The 16,057-nt window shown below is 42.6% G+C and overlaps 1 protein-coding gene across 12 annotated transcripts in view; it reads right to left on the bottom strand.

Annotated features, from left to right (window-relative positions):
* AOPEP (aminopeptidase O (putative)) overlaps window positions 1–16,057 on the bottom strand; it is a 346,149-nt gene that overhangs the window by 129,413 nt on the left and 200,679 nt on the right. For all 12 annotated transcript variants that reach the window (XM_075067225.1, XM_075067228.1, XM_075067224.1 and 9 more), the window contains 2 exons: window positions 7,177–7,279; window positions 6,950–7,057 (listed from right to left, as the gene is read on the bottom strand). In XM_075067225.1, the coding sequence (XP_074923326.1) occupies window positions 6,950–7,057; window positions 7,177–7,279 (211 nt within the window). The remainder of the gene's footprint in view (window positions 1–6,949; window positions 7,058–7,176; window positions 7,280–16,057) is intronic.

A 16,057-nucleotide genomic window follows, 5' to 3' on the forward strand; every position in this document is an offset into this window, starting at 1 on the left:
TTATAATCTATTATTAGCTGATATCTCTTGTCCTACTAGTATTTTCACATTGTATGTAATATAGTCTCAGTTACTGCAAGACAAAATCTCTACTTTTTGATTCAGGCTCTTCTTTGTTTTCCAAGAAGATAATGAGAGGAAATTAAGAAGAAGGAAGACAATTCATATACATCTATTAGCAACAGACATTATTTTACAATTTTCCTTGAAATTAGGATGCTCCTATTGTTTATCGAAGTTTATAATGAATGTATTTCAGGGTTCTAAAGATAGGTATTTAGTACTAGGAACATAAGAATGGCCATACTGGGTCAGACCAAAGGTCCATCCAGCCCAGTATTCTGTCTACCGACATTGACCAATGCCAGCTGTCCCAGAAGGAGTGAACCTAACAGGTAATGATCAAGTGATCTCTCTCCTGCCATCCATCTCCACCCTCTGACAAACAAAGGATAGGGACACCATTCCTTACCCATCCTGGCTAATAGCCATTAATAGACTTAACCTCCATGAATTTATCTAGTTCTCTTTTAAATTCTGTTATAGTCCTAGCCTTCACAACCTCCTCAGGCAAGGAGTTCCAAGGATTGACTGTGCGCTGTGTGAAGAACTTCTTCGTTTTATTTGTTTTAAACCTGCTGCCCATTAATTTCATTTGGTGGCCCTCTATTCTATACTATGGGAACAAGTAAATAACTTTCCTTATTCACGTTCTTCCAACCACTCATGATTTTATATTACCGCTGTTATCCCACTTAGTCTCCTCTTTCAGCTGAAAAGTCTAGCTCTTTATCTCTCTAAATTAGGACCTGTTCCAAACCCTAATATTTTAGTTGCCCTCTCTGAACTTTTCTAAATGCAGTATATCTTTTTGAGATGAGGAGATCATATCTGCACGCAGTATTCAAGTGGTGGCATCACTGGATTTATATAAGGGCAATAAGATATTCTCTGCCTTAGTCTCTATCCCTTTTTTAATGTTACCTAACATCCCGTTTGCGTTTGACTGCGCCTGCTCCTGCGTGGATGTCTTCAGAGACTATCACAACGACTCCAAGACTCTTTCTCTGATTAGTTGGAGCTAACTTAGCCCCAACATATGTATGTATATTGGGTATTTTTTCCAATGTCCATTACTTAATTTATCCACATTAAATTTCATTTGCCTAAGTTTTTGTCAATATTGAGTTTTGTGAGATCTGTTTGAAGTTCTTCACAGTCTGCTTTGGTCTTAACTATCTTGAGCAATTTAGTATCATCCGCAAATTTTGCCACCTCACTGTTTATCCCTTTCTCCAGATCATTTATGAATAAGTTGAATAGGATTGGTCCTATGACTGACCCTTGGGGAACACCACTAGTTACCTCTCTCCATTCTGAAAATTTACCATTCATCCCTACCCTTTGTTCCCTGTCTTTTAACCAGTTCTCAATCTATGAAAGGATCTTCTCTCTTATCCCATTACAACTTAATTTACATAAGAACCTTCGGTGAAGGACCTTGTCAAAGACTTTCTGGAAACCTGAAGTACACTATGTCTGCTGGATCCCCCTTGTCCACATATTTGTTGACCCCATCAAAAAACTCTAATAGATTAGTAAGACATGATTTCCCTTTACAGAAACCATGTTGACTTTTGCCCAACAATTTAGGTTCTTCTATGTGTCTGACAATTTTATTCTTTACTATTGTTTCAACTAATTTGCCCAGTACTGATGTTAGACTTACCTGTCTGTAATTGCCAGGATCACCTCTAGAGCTCTTTTTAAATATTGGCATTACATTATTCCAAAGAAGGGTAACCACAAATTAGCATCTACACCATATTCTACAGTAGGTAGTGATAGAGGTGCCACTCGTTTCTTAGGGGGTGTGGTAAACTGGTACTAGGAGCCAGAGAGGGAAACAGGTGGAGGGGGGGACTGTGAGCCAGTAAGTGAGGGAAGACTAAGATTGGATGAGAAGCCGAGAGGAAGGATAGAACTGGCTGGGCAAGGAAATTGGGTATCAGTGGAGCTGGGTGAAGGTAGTAGTGTATAAAGAAGACGGATCTGCTGAGGAGCCAGGGTTCTGGTGGATAACTGGGACTGATGTTTAAGGAGTCGGACTGAGATAAGAAGTAAGGATCGTAAGGAGGATGGGACTGGAATGAGGTGCCAGAGGCAGAGAAGAGACAGAACAGGAAAAGGGACAAGTTGGAAGTAGAAGACAGAAGAGTCTGTAATCACTAGAACACCTGGAATGGCACCCAAGATTCATGCACCATTCCTCTGCTATCTGTGAAACTCACTAGCAAAGTGTATCTCATCCCCCCCAGTGCCAGTCCACACAGAGAATTGCAGTCTATTGCCGCTATTAGCTACTCTATTAACTCAAGTAGCAGAGATCTGGCTGGTGAGTCCAAAGGTTCCTACCATTCTGATTACTCATGTGGATGTCAAGATGATGCCATACAATTGAATTTATGTTTTTTCAGATTGTTTTTTAAAATGTATTAAATTAGACACAAAAACATTAAGTTAAAACAACATTATTAAGGCTGCAAAGTCAAGCACTCAATAGTTAGGAAATGATACAGACAAGCTTAATTCTTGCTTTTCCTAACTTTTGAGTGCTTGACTTTGCAATCTTAATAATGTTCTTTACATAGTTTTTGTGTGCATGATTATAAATAAAGTGAATGTTCACAGAGTTTATAGCAAGCATATATGCAGAGAAAGAAGTCTTTAAAAAGCAATGCACCTGTAGACAATCAAAGAGTCTACGAGCATAGTATAACTTGATTAATTAGATTTAAAATGGTACTCAAATATTTTAAAACTAAAATGTAGGTTTTGCTTTAGAAAGGACTTTGATAAAACTTGATTTTAATAGACTTTTTTCGTTAATTTCATTAAGTTTTAATTTCAATGTATTGTGCTTTAATATAAACATTCCCTGCACAATATTAGCAATCAAAAATGGCAACAATGTGTTAGTGCAGGGAGGGGCAACCTTTGGCATGCGACCCACCAGGGTAAACACTCTGGTGGGCCAGGCCGGTTTGTTTACCTGCCGTGTCCACAGGTTCGGCCGATGGTGGCTCCCACTGGCCGCGGTTCACCACTCCAGGCCAATGGGGGCTGCGGGAAGCGGCGCGGGCTGAGTAATGTGCTGGCTGCGGCTTCCTGCAGCCCCCATTGGCCTGGAGTGACAAACCACGGCCAATGGGAGCCACCATCGGCTGAACCTGCAGACGTGGCAGGTAAACAAACCAGCCTGGCCCACCAGAGTGCTTACCCTGGCGGGCCGCGGGCCAAAGGTTGCCGATCCCAGCGTTAGTGAATGTGAGAATCAGAATGTGAAACTAACTGGACTGAAGTGAAACTGGCATCTATTTCTGTGTTCCAACCTCAGTTAAGTGCAAAAGCAAACAAAGGCTCCAATCCTGTAATCTGCAATGGACAGGGAGTCTTCTGAGCCTACGTTGAGCCCCATTGACATTAATGGGTATTCACTCAAGCTCAGGGTCTTCAAACATGGAAAAGTTTCCAGGACTGGAGCCAAAGGGTATAAATATATTTCAGACTCTGGTTACTTTAAAAAGCAATCCAGAACTGTCTATGCACAAAAATGCTCAGACACCAGCATGTCTACATTTCCACCTCCAACTGCCATATTTGTACGAGCAAATGAGCAAGCCAAACACGTAACTATTAATTTGCAGGTGTAGATACCCATTTATCATATAAAATTGTGGTAATAGCTTGAGTATACGTAAGTGTGCATGTGTGTGTATATGTATATACTTATACCGTGGCCTCTATTCACTGAAAGTTTGCCCTTTAAAACTTTGTCAAAACAAAATCTGGGATTTAAAAAGTGTTGTTTGTTTGTTTTTAAGCAAGACTGTTTCTGTGCCACACCAGATTAGAACCTAAGCAGAATGCAGGAGCAGTTCAGGTCCCGGGTATTATTATAGCAGATGGAAGTCTATGAAAATGAAACTTTGCAAACAACTTGATTCCTAGTGTGTTCTTTTTCCACCATCAAATTAAACAGTAGAATTAACTGCAGTAGTGAAATCAGGAACTTGTACTCACTTATTTCTATATCATTCCATTCATTATAAAATTTCAATTCAAAGCTGTTGCTAAATGATTCTCCCATAGAAAGTAAAACAGAAGATTTATTTTTAAATCCTGCTAAAAGATTCCAGACTTGCTTTACTCATCTGTTGTTACTTCAAGTAAAATAAACAAAAACTACGATTAGAAACATACTAAGCACTGGCAATCAAAATGAAGGAAAAAAAGCAAACGGATTAATGTTTCACATCTGAAGTCATTTCCTTGCACCTGCAGCTCTCATCTAGGAAAACTACTACAAATATCACTGAAAACAAGACTTGTATTCAGAAAGTAGATAATTATTTGCACTGTGAGTTTTTACTTTCTCTCTTCCTCAGAACTCTTAATGCTGGGAATGCTTACAATTGTTTTGGACAAGGCAAAAGTATAAGACCGTATTTAAATTTACCACTTGTGCCTTTATTTTAAACCTCTTATTGCTTCAGTGGTGACAGAATACTGTACTTTTCAAGAAAGAACCTGAATAAGAAAAGTTGGTAGAAACTTTTAAATACAGTAATTACTTCTGATATCATGTATGCCTAGCCACAATTAAATGCCAAATACCTAAACAAATGCAACATTAAAGTTGAGATTTTCAATACACAGAGACAAGAAATTCAGAATTAATCATAACTCTGCCTCCTTGCATTTTTATTACATAGTTATACAACAAAGATGGACCAACAGAAAATGCTACTTATGTGTGTCTAGAAATGTACAACAATTGTTACCTAAGGGTAAGATCAAACTCCTATTCAGTCTTTCCAGTAACTTTGGATTTGGCCTCCAATGAACTGCTGAAAAAGTACCAGAATTGTTGCAATGGCATTGTGACTCATTCCAGCCACCTCTGATTCCCAAACATAGACATGACTGTTCAAAGCATCAGACTTTAGTGTGTCTTTCTGGTGTAAGAAAATACACTATGATTGATGCATTTTTAAGAAAACATCCATAACTTTACTATTTCAAAATCAAATATCTTCAAACAAAGGAAAGCACATTTCTCAATCTTGACTAATCACATGGCCAAGTTTGAAGTTTTAAAACAAAGTCTTCTTTGAGTTAATTATATTCAAAAAATGAGTCTTGAGAAATCTTAGATGAAAAATGCCATATATTCACTCTCAAGTCAAAAATGGCTCCACAAACTACTACGAATACTTGCTTCTGGGATGAGAACATGCATGAAATGTTTCAGCTTGTGAAAGAACAGCTGGATACACTACAAATTCACACTTTACAGCAGAGCATCAGAGTGAGAGGGAAGATTACTAGTAGATTAGTAGGATCACTGCAATATGATCTGGCTAGGATGACCTAATAGCTTAATGTGTTGGGACCTTCCAACATTTTGCAATATTTATGTAATTCACTAACTTAATTGATTTCCTGTCAGGCTAGTAGATCTAACGGCAACAAGCTGACTTTTTCTACCTCAATCTAACACTTTTCCTGCAGTCAAATTAAGGGCATTTGCCAGTTTCTTGCTTCCTTGCAATAATTTTCAAAAAAGTTTCCAGCTGGTGTTAAACACTAAAACACTCGGGTTCACAACTTTGGAGCTATAGTGCAGACAAGTCTTCGACAGTGATTGGTTTTTTTTTACTCTGTGCCAATTAAAACTCCAATGAAGTCTAAATGACCTGATATTCAAAACAGCTGCAAGCAGTGGGAGCCTTCTCTATCTTAGGGTGCCCAATGTTCCCTCAAGTGGCAGAGCTGCACCTTGTCTACACACGACTAAACTTTAAGAATGGGTATAAGTACTACTAGCTTGTTCTTTTAGTGGAGCAGATAGAGTCATGGAATAGCTTTTCCCAGCTTTCTTCTTTAGCTGCAGCAAGGTACAATATGAGACTAGGTAACTCTGCCAAGAAATAGTTAGCAGTTAAGCAGCGAGTCTCTTCCCTGAATGTCTTCAGCCTGGCTTTAAAAAGAATCGTCTCCTTTCAGAGTGGATCTTAAAGCCACCTTTAGCAATCACTATTTTTCCTGCACTTGCTGATTACCCAGTTTAATTTGGCACATAACTGCTTCCAATGTTCCAAATACACAAACAAGTCCGAAATTTTGAAAGTCCAATGCAACAAATGTAAATGCAGGTTCTGTTTCCATGCCACCTTCAATGTATTTAGATTAAATTATCTTTATCCGATCAAAGTCTGACACAGGTACTAGTACCTGAATAAATGGGTGCACACGAGTCAGTCTGACAGCAATGCAACTTCAAGACACTCAGACAACACGACAGTGATGACTGCACAATAGAGTACATACTGTTATAAGATCTGATACAGTATCTTACATCAATTACACTAAGAACTGATTTCTGTTTCCATTGATTTCAATGGAATATTTGCCACTGACCTCAAGGGAGTAGGATTGCATCCTTCCAGTATATACATATTATTTAGTTTTTACTGCTAACAGCTAATAGGAATTTATATTTAGTTCAAGTGACAGAGGTCTGTACTTCTGGAGCAGGATGATCTCAATTTATACCTCTTGTTGCTATGAAGTGTTGAATAATAATACATACATACATATCACTTGTAGAGCACTTTTTATGCAAGGTTCCAAGTGCTTTATAAAGGACAATAAATATCATCTCCATTTTACAGATAGGGAAAATGAGGCACAGAAGTGAAGTGTGACTTGCTTTAGGAAAAACGGAGTTCGTGTTGGAGCTTAAAGGAGAATCCAAGTTTCCTGACTCAGTGTCCTATACCCTATCCACATTTTAAATTTCCAAAACCAGTGATTAAAATAGTCAAACAAAAAATAAAAGTCACTTATTTTTCAACAAACTGGGAAACAAGCATCAGCAGAGTACCTGAGAAAGGATCAGTTGTCCATGAAACTTCTGCACAAACTTTCTTAAAAATTCAAAATATGTAGCCTCTCCAATTCTCTTGGCTAGAGACTGCAGAAGGAAATAGCCCTGGAAGAAATCAGTGCCAAAGACAAAGATGATGCTATTAATTAAAGGATACACAAAAATAAGTGTTTATAAATGTGTTGGTAACATCAGCTTCAGTTAGGTCAGTTTCACATTCTTACCTTCAAGTAATGAACCTGCATGAAGATTTTTTCTGCATTCAGACCATGTTTGATTATGCATGTTCCAGACTCACTCAATTCTCCTGTTCTCTCTTTGTTTGGCCTAAAATGATTGCAAATCAATTAAATTGTTGACGAGTAAAGAACTAATGCATTACAAACTTTCATTGCCCAAAATGATTATAATAGGTTGGTATCTTCAGACACTACTCACTAGTACATTAGTCTCTGTTCTCCTTTGGATCTGAATTTGTGCTAAATAGCTTAGCAGTTCTCAGCTGGGGGTCCACAGCCCACTGGGGGACTGCAAGCCATTACAGGGGGTCTGCCAACCAGGGCCACTTGGAGCCCTGGGCCTGAAGCTTGGAGTTCTGGTGCCCTGCAGGTGAAAGCCCTGAGCCCACATGCCCCATAGGGCTCAAGCCCTGAGCCCAGGCACCCCACAGGACTGAAGCGCCGAGCTCTGGTGCCCTGAGCCTTGACAGAAGCTGCCCCACCGGACTGAAGCCCTAAGCCGACCCCACAGAGCTAAAGCCCCAAAGTGCTAAAGCTCTGAGACCCCATCCTGTGGGGCAAAACCCTCAGGCCTTCCATTCCACAGGGCTCCTGAGCCCCACTCCCTGCAGGACAGAAGCACCCCCCTGAGGCTGAAGCCTGGAGCCTCCACACCCCCCTCCAAGCTCTGGAGTTTTTATTACATGTTGGGAGAGGGGGGCTTTGAAAGAAAAAGGCTGAGAATCCCTGAAATAGCTTAGCTAATATGAAAAGTAGAAATAACAAGAAATGTATCCTTCTAATGTAATTTTGTGTGTGGCTGCACAAACAGCTGAGGTTAAACTGAAAGCCAACACTAAGCTGGTATATAGTACTTGCTCTTCCCTCCCAGACGTGACATCATATTGCATGGCATTTCATTAAGAGATACTATGTAGACAGTAGTGTTACATTATGAACAAAGGCAGACAAAAAAAGGCAGAAGTATTTGAGATGGAGGTATATGGAAAGGAAGGATATTGAGCTCATTACATCCGGCTACGTATTTCACTTTTCATACCTGAACAGAGTTTAACAGCTCACAAGACTATACCTGTAAGAATGAATGGCCTCTGTCATCTACATTTAATACACTACAGAAAAGTATAAGCCTTCCATTCTTTTTCTTCTTTAGTTTGTCATTTTGTGTGCACGTCAGCAAAAAACAACCAAAGCTTTGAAAGAGAGAGCCTGACACACAGAGCCTTGGGGATTCTCAGTCAGACGGACAGTAATATCCAGAACAAATTCAAACTATGTTAACTCTTTAGTATTGGGTCTTCAGATTGCCAAGGCTCAATAGGCATGATGGAAGCCCATACTAGTTATTAGTGCCACGCAGTCCTATAAGTTTAATCACAGAGAAGAAAAACTAAAGACAAATTATGCAAAATTTCCCCCCTTGTCTGTAAATGGGGTCTTCCATACCACAGTCACAGTACTGAAGTACTAATTCTTTCTTGTCTTCAAACTTCTTTCCAAGAGGTCCCACACTGAGGCCACTGGGAGGCCAAGGAGGACTTGACAGCACTTCTTTAGGAGCCTATCAACATGACTGAAAACAATTCTGGAGACTTTAAATATAGTTTTATTATCAGTGAAAGTTGGCAAACTAGCAGTTCTGAAAACTTAAGCCCTAATTTTCCCCTCCACAAAATAGGGACAGCACAGGTAACAGCAGTCCAAGCTTCCTTTTAAACACCATTAATATGTCTCTGAGGGACCAACTCTAAGAGTCAAGTCTCAATACCCATTTAAACCTTGGTCTCTGCTTTGATTGCTAACAAAGATTGATACAAGCAGCTAATTTTACTTAATCCAATGAAGAGACAACAAATATTTTTGGTTACTAATAACCAGTCCTTATTCACCAAAAGATGAAAGGGACATATCTCGTTACTAGTCCTCTGAGCCATCTCCTTCCGTAAAGTGTGTGCATCTGTATTTAAGAACAATTAAACAAACAGGACTTAATCCACATTCCATAATTCACTTAGTACAACCTATCTCAGTGATTCCCAAACTATGGTACATGAGAATGTTATAAATAGTATGCCAGACACTCTTAAAAATAAATTGTTCAGTTTCAAATCAACAGTGCATGAGCTGCAGCTTGCCAGAAAGTGGTTTTGAAACAAAATGCACGTGTGTGGACAATTTTAGCCATAATGGTGAACACATTCACCAACAATGCCAGCACAATAGTTTTATTAGTGGTGTGCTGTGCACTGTGGCTGTGCAGATGGGCACTGTGTTCTCATCTGATGAGCTGGATTTGCACTGAGCTTAGCCTTCAGCTTGTGCCACATTGCACAACTCAAGCCATGAGAAAAACTTGCAAAGCCGTATGCCACATCACCGGAGCTCCTTTTTTCTGAAAAAGAACATGCATACAGTGCTAGTTCAGAGTGTAGGCAAAACTTGCAGCTGCAAGGACACCCAAGACTTAAAGGGTATGCTACAGGAAGCTGCTGCAGAGCATGCTGCATCTGTAACCTGTGCCTTACAGAGGCTGCAGCCTGGCCCCTACTAGGCTGTGAGGCAGGGGGCACATGGGGAATTCTCTCCTGTCCCTGCAGGGAAGTTGGGGATGGGGGTGATTGGTTGGTCTGGTGAATAAAAGCCTAGATACAGGGCTGGCTCTTCAGCAGCAAAGCAGCTGGTCTGCCGAAGCTGGAGTCTTCACCAAGGAGGATGAACCCCTGTGCAATTTCCCCAACATTGCAAGCATCTAGGAGGTAGGGCCCTGCTTCATTGGGAGTCAGATGGACAGAGAAGCAAAAAGGCTTCATGGAGCTGAAAGTGCCTGATACTCTCACTTCCAGCCAAGATGCACCCAACTCTCTATCTCAGGGGTCGCCAACCTTTCAGAAGTGCTGTGCCGCGTCTTCATTTATTCACTATTATTTAAGGTTTCACATGCCAGTAATACATTTTAATGTTTTTAGAAGGTCTCATTCTATAAGTCTACAATATATAACTAAACTATTGTTGTATGTAAAGTAAATAAGGTTTTTAAAATGTTTAATAAGCTTCATTTAAAATTAAATTAAAATGCAGAGCCCCCCGGACCAGTGGCCAGGACTCAGGCATATGAGTGCCACTGAAAATCAGCTCACGTGCCGCCTTCGGCACTCATGCCATAGGTTGCCTACCCCTTCTCTATCTTTCCCCTCTCTGAGCTGCCTTCCATTTTACACACAGGCACACTTCTCACTAATGGCACTTTTTTTGTTTTCTCCGAGAACTACTCAAAATGCTTTGTATTTTCCTTGATTTAACTTTTGTAAAAAGAGAACCAGACTGAAATTTGGCTCAAATTCAACAGTAATCAAGATATGAATTAGCAAGAACTTCAAACTTAAATCAGACAAGTTAAAAAAAAAAAAACCGATTGAATGTACTTCAGTGACATACCAAAACATTTCAGCAGGAGGCTCAGAGCTTTAGCCCCTCGGGGTGAGGGATGGCTCGGAGCTTTAGCTCCATGGGGTTGGGGGGCTTGGGGCTTCAGCAGCATGGGACGGTTTCAGTCAGGACTCAGAGCTTCAGTCCCATGAGACACCTAGGCTTCGGGCTTCCTGCTTGGCAGACCCCCTGAAATGATTTGCAGCAGATCCCTGCTTGAGAACCACTGGGTTAGGACACTCACCTAGGATGTGGGAAACTGAGGCTCAAGTCCTTGCTCCACCTGATCCTGAGCAGGACTTCAACCTGGGTCTCTTACATCCAAGGTAATCATGGGCTGTTTTGGGGAGGTCTCTGTCTTGCTTTCTATTTTATTTTTGGTTTCACTCCACATCAGAAAGAAAACAAATATCAAAGTCTCACAATTTTTCACTGAACTGTATTCTTGGTTTTTGGATAGCCCTAGTTATAATCAAACATTTTAAGCTTCTTCAGGTATTTATTTTACTAGAGAGTCCATAAGTACTTAAGGTAAGCCTATTAATGCCTAAAATAAAAATGCACAAAAAGGAGAAATAAACATGTGGTACTTCAAACATCAATTTTTCAAGTAGGTGTTACATGATCCAGTAAAGTTTGGGAACCAGTGGTCCATCTAATCCAAAATCATTTTTAATATGCAAGTATTCAGAGCATTACATTTCATACAGAACTAGAAAAGACAGTCCCCATTTTCTAACAGAAACATGCCTGTGGTTCAGCAGAAGTTCATCAAACCCAATATGTTTTTGTGACACATTTCAGGTTTGATTAATTGGCATTTTCTAATGAAACCCCATTTCAAATTCATGGGTCCCACAAGGATCAGTTTTCAGTCTGGTCCTATTCAGCATCTACATACAGCCACTAGGTGAACTGGTCAGATGACCTGGACTCAAGGACCAGAAATATGTAGATGACGCACAGCTCTACCCAGTCTTCCCCACATACAATCATACCACTACCACCAAAATAGCCAAGTGCTTGGATCAGATCAGGTCATGGATGAAGAAGAGCTGGTTGAAGCTAAACTTGGGCAAGACAGAGGTGATAGTGGTGGACAGAGGAAAGCATTCTGAATTGTTTACAGTCATGGTGCGGTCTCCTTTGGTTGAAGGTACACACTCACAACTGGTCAATTCAGTCTGTAGCTTAAGGAATGCTCCAGGACTTTTCACTGATGCTAAGCTCTCACATGTATCTTGAGTAAGGATCCAACTCTGTCACAGAGATCACAGAATCTGTGACTTTCCAAGACTTCCGTGACTTCTTCTGGGGAAGGGCTGGCGCAGTTGGGTCAACACCCCTGGGGCTGGAACAACTGACAGCTAAGTTCCCTCTAAGCGGCGTGGCTGCGCAGCAAGCTATCAATAGCCATGCAGGCTCGTAGCCACAGGGGCCTGGACTGGATAGGAAGAGATAGGGGGTGTGCAGGACTGCAGCGGGGAGAGGCACCACTTCTCCAGCCTCAGAGCTGCTGCAGCTGAGGAGAGGCACCTTTCCCCCCAGCCCAGGAAGTGCTGTGGCTGGGGAGAGGTGCTCTCCACCAGCCCTGGGCTACTGTGTGGCAAGAGAGGGCTGGGGTGAGTCCTCTCTCCCCATCACAGCCCTAGGGAAGCCTGCACCTCAAACCTCTCATCCCTGGCCCCACCTCAGAGCACCCCTAGCCAGAGCCCTCACCCCCCTGCACCCCAACCCTCTGCCCCCAGGCCTGAGCACCCTCCTACACTCCGAACCCCTTGGCCCCATCCCCGCCATTCATCACCTCCATATTGGTGCACATAAAATTCATTCTGCACATGGAGATAAAAAATTAGAGGGAACATTAGTTGACAGGTAGTCTGCCCCAGACCCGCTGGAACAGCTGACCAGTAGTCGGCCCGAGGCCCAATGGAACAGTGGCCCTGGGCCTGCTGGAGCAGTGGCTGAGGTTGGATCAGCCCCCCAGGGGCTGGAGCAGTGGCAGTCAGCCCCTGCCACAGGAGCAGCGAGGCTGGAGCAGCTGCAAGTCCCCAGAAGTGCTCTATTTGTCGTCTCTCCCCTCCTGCCCTGGGATTTTAGTAAAAGCCTGGGACAGGTTGCAGGCTTCCATAAGTGTTTGTTTATTGCTCACAACCTGTGCCTGACTTTTACTAAAAAGATCCATGACAGAATCTTTACCATAATCATGAGTAACACTTTATCATCTCCGCTTGGCTAAGACAGTGATTCTCAATCCATGGCTCGTGTACCCCTGGGGTACACAGAGGTCTTCCAGGGGATACATCAACTCATTTAGATTTTGCCTAGTTTTACAACAGGCTACATAAAGAGCACTAGCAAAGTCAGTACAAACTAAAATTTCATACAGACAATGACTTATTTATACTGCTCCTTATGCTATACACTGAAATACAAGTACAATATTTATATTCCTATTGATTTATTTTATAATTATATGGTAAAATGAAAAAGTAAGCAATTTTTCTGTAATAACGTGCTGTGACACGTTTGTATTTTTATGTCTGATTGTATAAGCAAGTAGTTTTTAAGTGAAGTGAAATTTGGGGATTCATCAGACAGTAATCTGGAAAGGTTGAGAGCCACTGAGCTAGGAGACACCATCCCATCTTGGAAAATGATGACCTAGTGTTAGTTATTCAAGCCTTCATCACTTCTCAGCTTGAGCACAGCACTGTTACATACCAGAAGCCTTCAACACTTAGGAAAGTCCAGCTGGTCCCAGGGGCGGTTCCAGGCACCAGTGCAGCAAGCGTGTGCCTGGGGCGGCCTGTCGGTCACTGTGAGGGCAGCAGTCAGGCAGCCTTCGGCAGCATGCCTGCAAGAGGTCTACTGGTTCTGCGGCTTTGGCAGCGGGTACGCAGAAGGCACAGGACCGGCAGATCACCCGCAGAAATGCTGCCGAAGGCCGTCTGACTGCCGTGCTTGGGGTGGCAAAAAACATAGATCCGCCCCTGACTGGTACAGAAGGTTGCAGCATATTGTCTGAGCAATGCAGACTACCATGAACACATCAAAGCAGTCCTGCACCCCTGACTCAGACTTCCCACAGAATATTGAAACAAGGTTTTGGTCCTCAATGGCCTGGGCCAAGGGTATTAAAAGGCCATCTAAAGCTCCAGGATGAAGACTCTAGTTGACAGTCTTGCTCTTCTATCACAATGGAACTCTCTACAATAAAGATAAAGGTCATCTACTGAAGAGACAATGTTTTTTCAGTGGCCAACCTAAAACTGTGGAATGAATTCCTACAGAAACGAAGACCATCACAAAACCATAATGCGTTCCACTCCAAATGCAAGGCACATTTTTGGACCTTGCATTCTCTAACACACATACAGGAGAGAGAGAGGGAGAGAGAGAGAGGGAGGGAGAGAGAGAGAGAGAGAGAGAGAGAGAGAGGGTGTGTGTGTGTGTGTGTGTGTGTGTGTGTGTGTGTGTGTGTGTGTGTGTGTGTGTGTGTGTGTGTGTGTAATAAAAAAAAATCCAAAACTAAACTTTTCATTGTACACGCTTCTTTCCCTAAGGAGAGGATACGAGAACAAACACATGGCAGATGTTAGCCATGTTTCTAAATGTATTACTGGAATGCATAGGTGCTAACTTCCTCTCTATCTGCGGTTACACGACACCCCCACTCCGCCCTAGGCCCATCCCAACTCCACCCCTTCCTCTAAGCCCCCACTCTGCCCCTGGTCCCGCCCCACTCCACCCCCTCCCCCAAGCTCACACCCCCATCCCGGTTCTTCCCACCCCCTGCCTGGAGGACGCCCGGTCCCCTCTCTTCCAGAGCTTCCTGCATGCTGCTGAACAGCTGATCGTGGCATGCAGGAAGTGCTAGGAGGGAGGGGGAGGAGTTGATTGGCGGGGGCTGCTGGTGGGCGGGAGGCACTGAGGAAAGAGGGGGAGCTTGGCTGCCAGGGGGTGCTAAGCACATGCTAATTTTTTTTTCCATGAGCACTCGCGGAATCAGTGCCTATGCTGGGAAGGGATAGCTCAGTGGTTTGAGCACTGGCCTGCTAAACCCAGGGTTGTGAGTTCAATCCTTGAGCGGGCCACCTAGGGATCTGGGGCAAAAATCAGTACTTGGTCCTGCTAGTGAAGGCAGGGGGCTGGACTCAACGACCTTTCAAGCTCTGTTCCAGTTCTAGGAGATAGGTATATCTCCAATTATAAGACACTCATTTACTAGGGTGATACATGTGGTAAAATGACTGTGACTGACGACACTATCGACTCCATTCACAACACCCCATCTAGGAAACTCTTGTCAACGCACAAACATCTGAGGAAGTCCGCAAAGCAATTAAACAAATGAAGAACAATAAAGTACCAGGTCCTGATGGCATACCAGCTGAAGTACTGAAAGTAGGGGGAGAAACACTGACTAACAAGCTTCATTTGCTGCTCCTCAAAATCTGGCACCCCGAAGAAATCCCTGCTGACTTATGTAATGCTAACATCATCATCATTTTCAAAAAAGGACACAGGGCCGACTGTGGAAACTATCGAGGCATCGCACTCTCTCCATTGCTGGGAAGATTCTTGCTAGATTCTTACTGAATCACCTGCTCCCTCTTGCAGAGGAAGTACTTCCAGAGTCCCAGTATGGCTTCAGACCATCACAAGGCACCATCAGATCACTCAGGCAGATCCAGGAAAAATGTCAAGAACAACACCAGGAGCTGTACATGGCCTTTATTAATCTGACCAAAGCCTTTCACTCTGTCAACCATGAGGCTTTGTTGAAAATCATGTTGAAGTTCGGCTGCCCAAGCAAATTTATCACCACTGTAAGATTCCACCATTACCAAATTACTGCCTCCATTCTGTGCAATGGTTCTACCTCAGAGCCCTTTGTCGTCCAAACTGGGTAAAACTGGTACCCACCCTTTTCTCCATTTTCTTAGCAGCTACGAAAATGTTATCCCAAGAGCATTTGCCACATGGCATTGGCATCCAATCTCACACTAATGGCAACCTCTTCAACCTTTCCCGTCTCCGTGCCAGAACTAAAGTAATATCGTCAACAATAACCAAACTCCAATATGCAGATGATCGTGCTGTAGTTGCACACTCAAAGAAGGATCTACAAACAGCCCTTAATTGCTTCTCTGAAGCTTACAAAAGTCTAGGGCTAACTCTGAACATCAGCAAAACAAAAGTTCTCCACCAACCAGCTCCCAGTCAAGCATCAGCCCCAGCAAGAAAGATCTATATTGACAGAGAAGAAATAGAAAACAGAATACTCTGCCTAGCTTGGCAGCCATCTCTCACAGAGGGCAGACATAGATGTCAAGATTCAGCACAGAATCCGCTGCGCCAGCTTTGCCTTTGGCAGACTGTCTCAACGGGTGTTCAACACCACAACATCAGAACATATACTTGCTTTTTAGTTTAT

The sequence above is a fragment of the Chelonoidis abingdonii genome, chromosome 6, assembly GCF_003597395.2.
Source record: "Chelonoidis abingdonii isolate Lonesome George chromosome 6, CheloAbing_2.0, whole genome shotgun sequence".
Taxonomy (NCBI): Eukaryota; Metazoa; Chordata; order Testudines; family Testudinidae; genus Chelonoidis; species Chelonoidis abingdonii.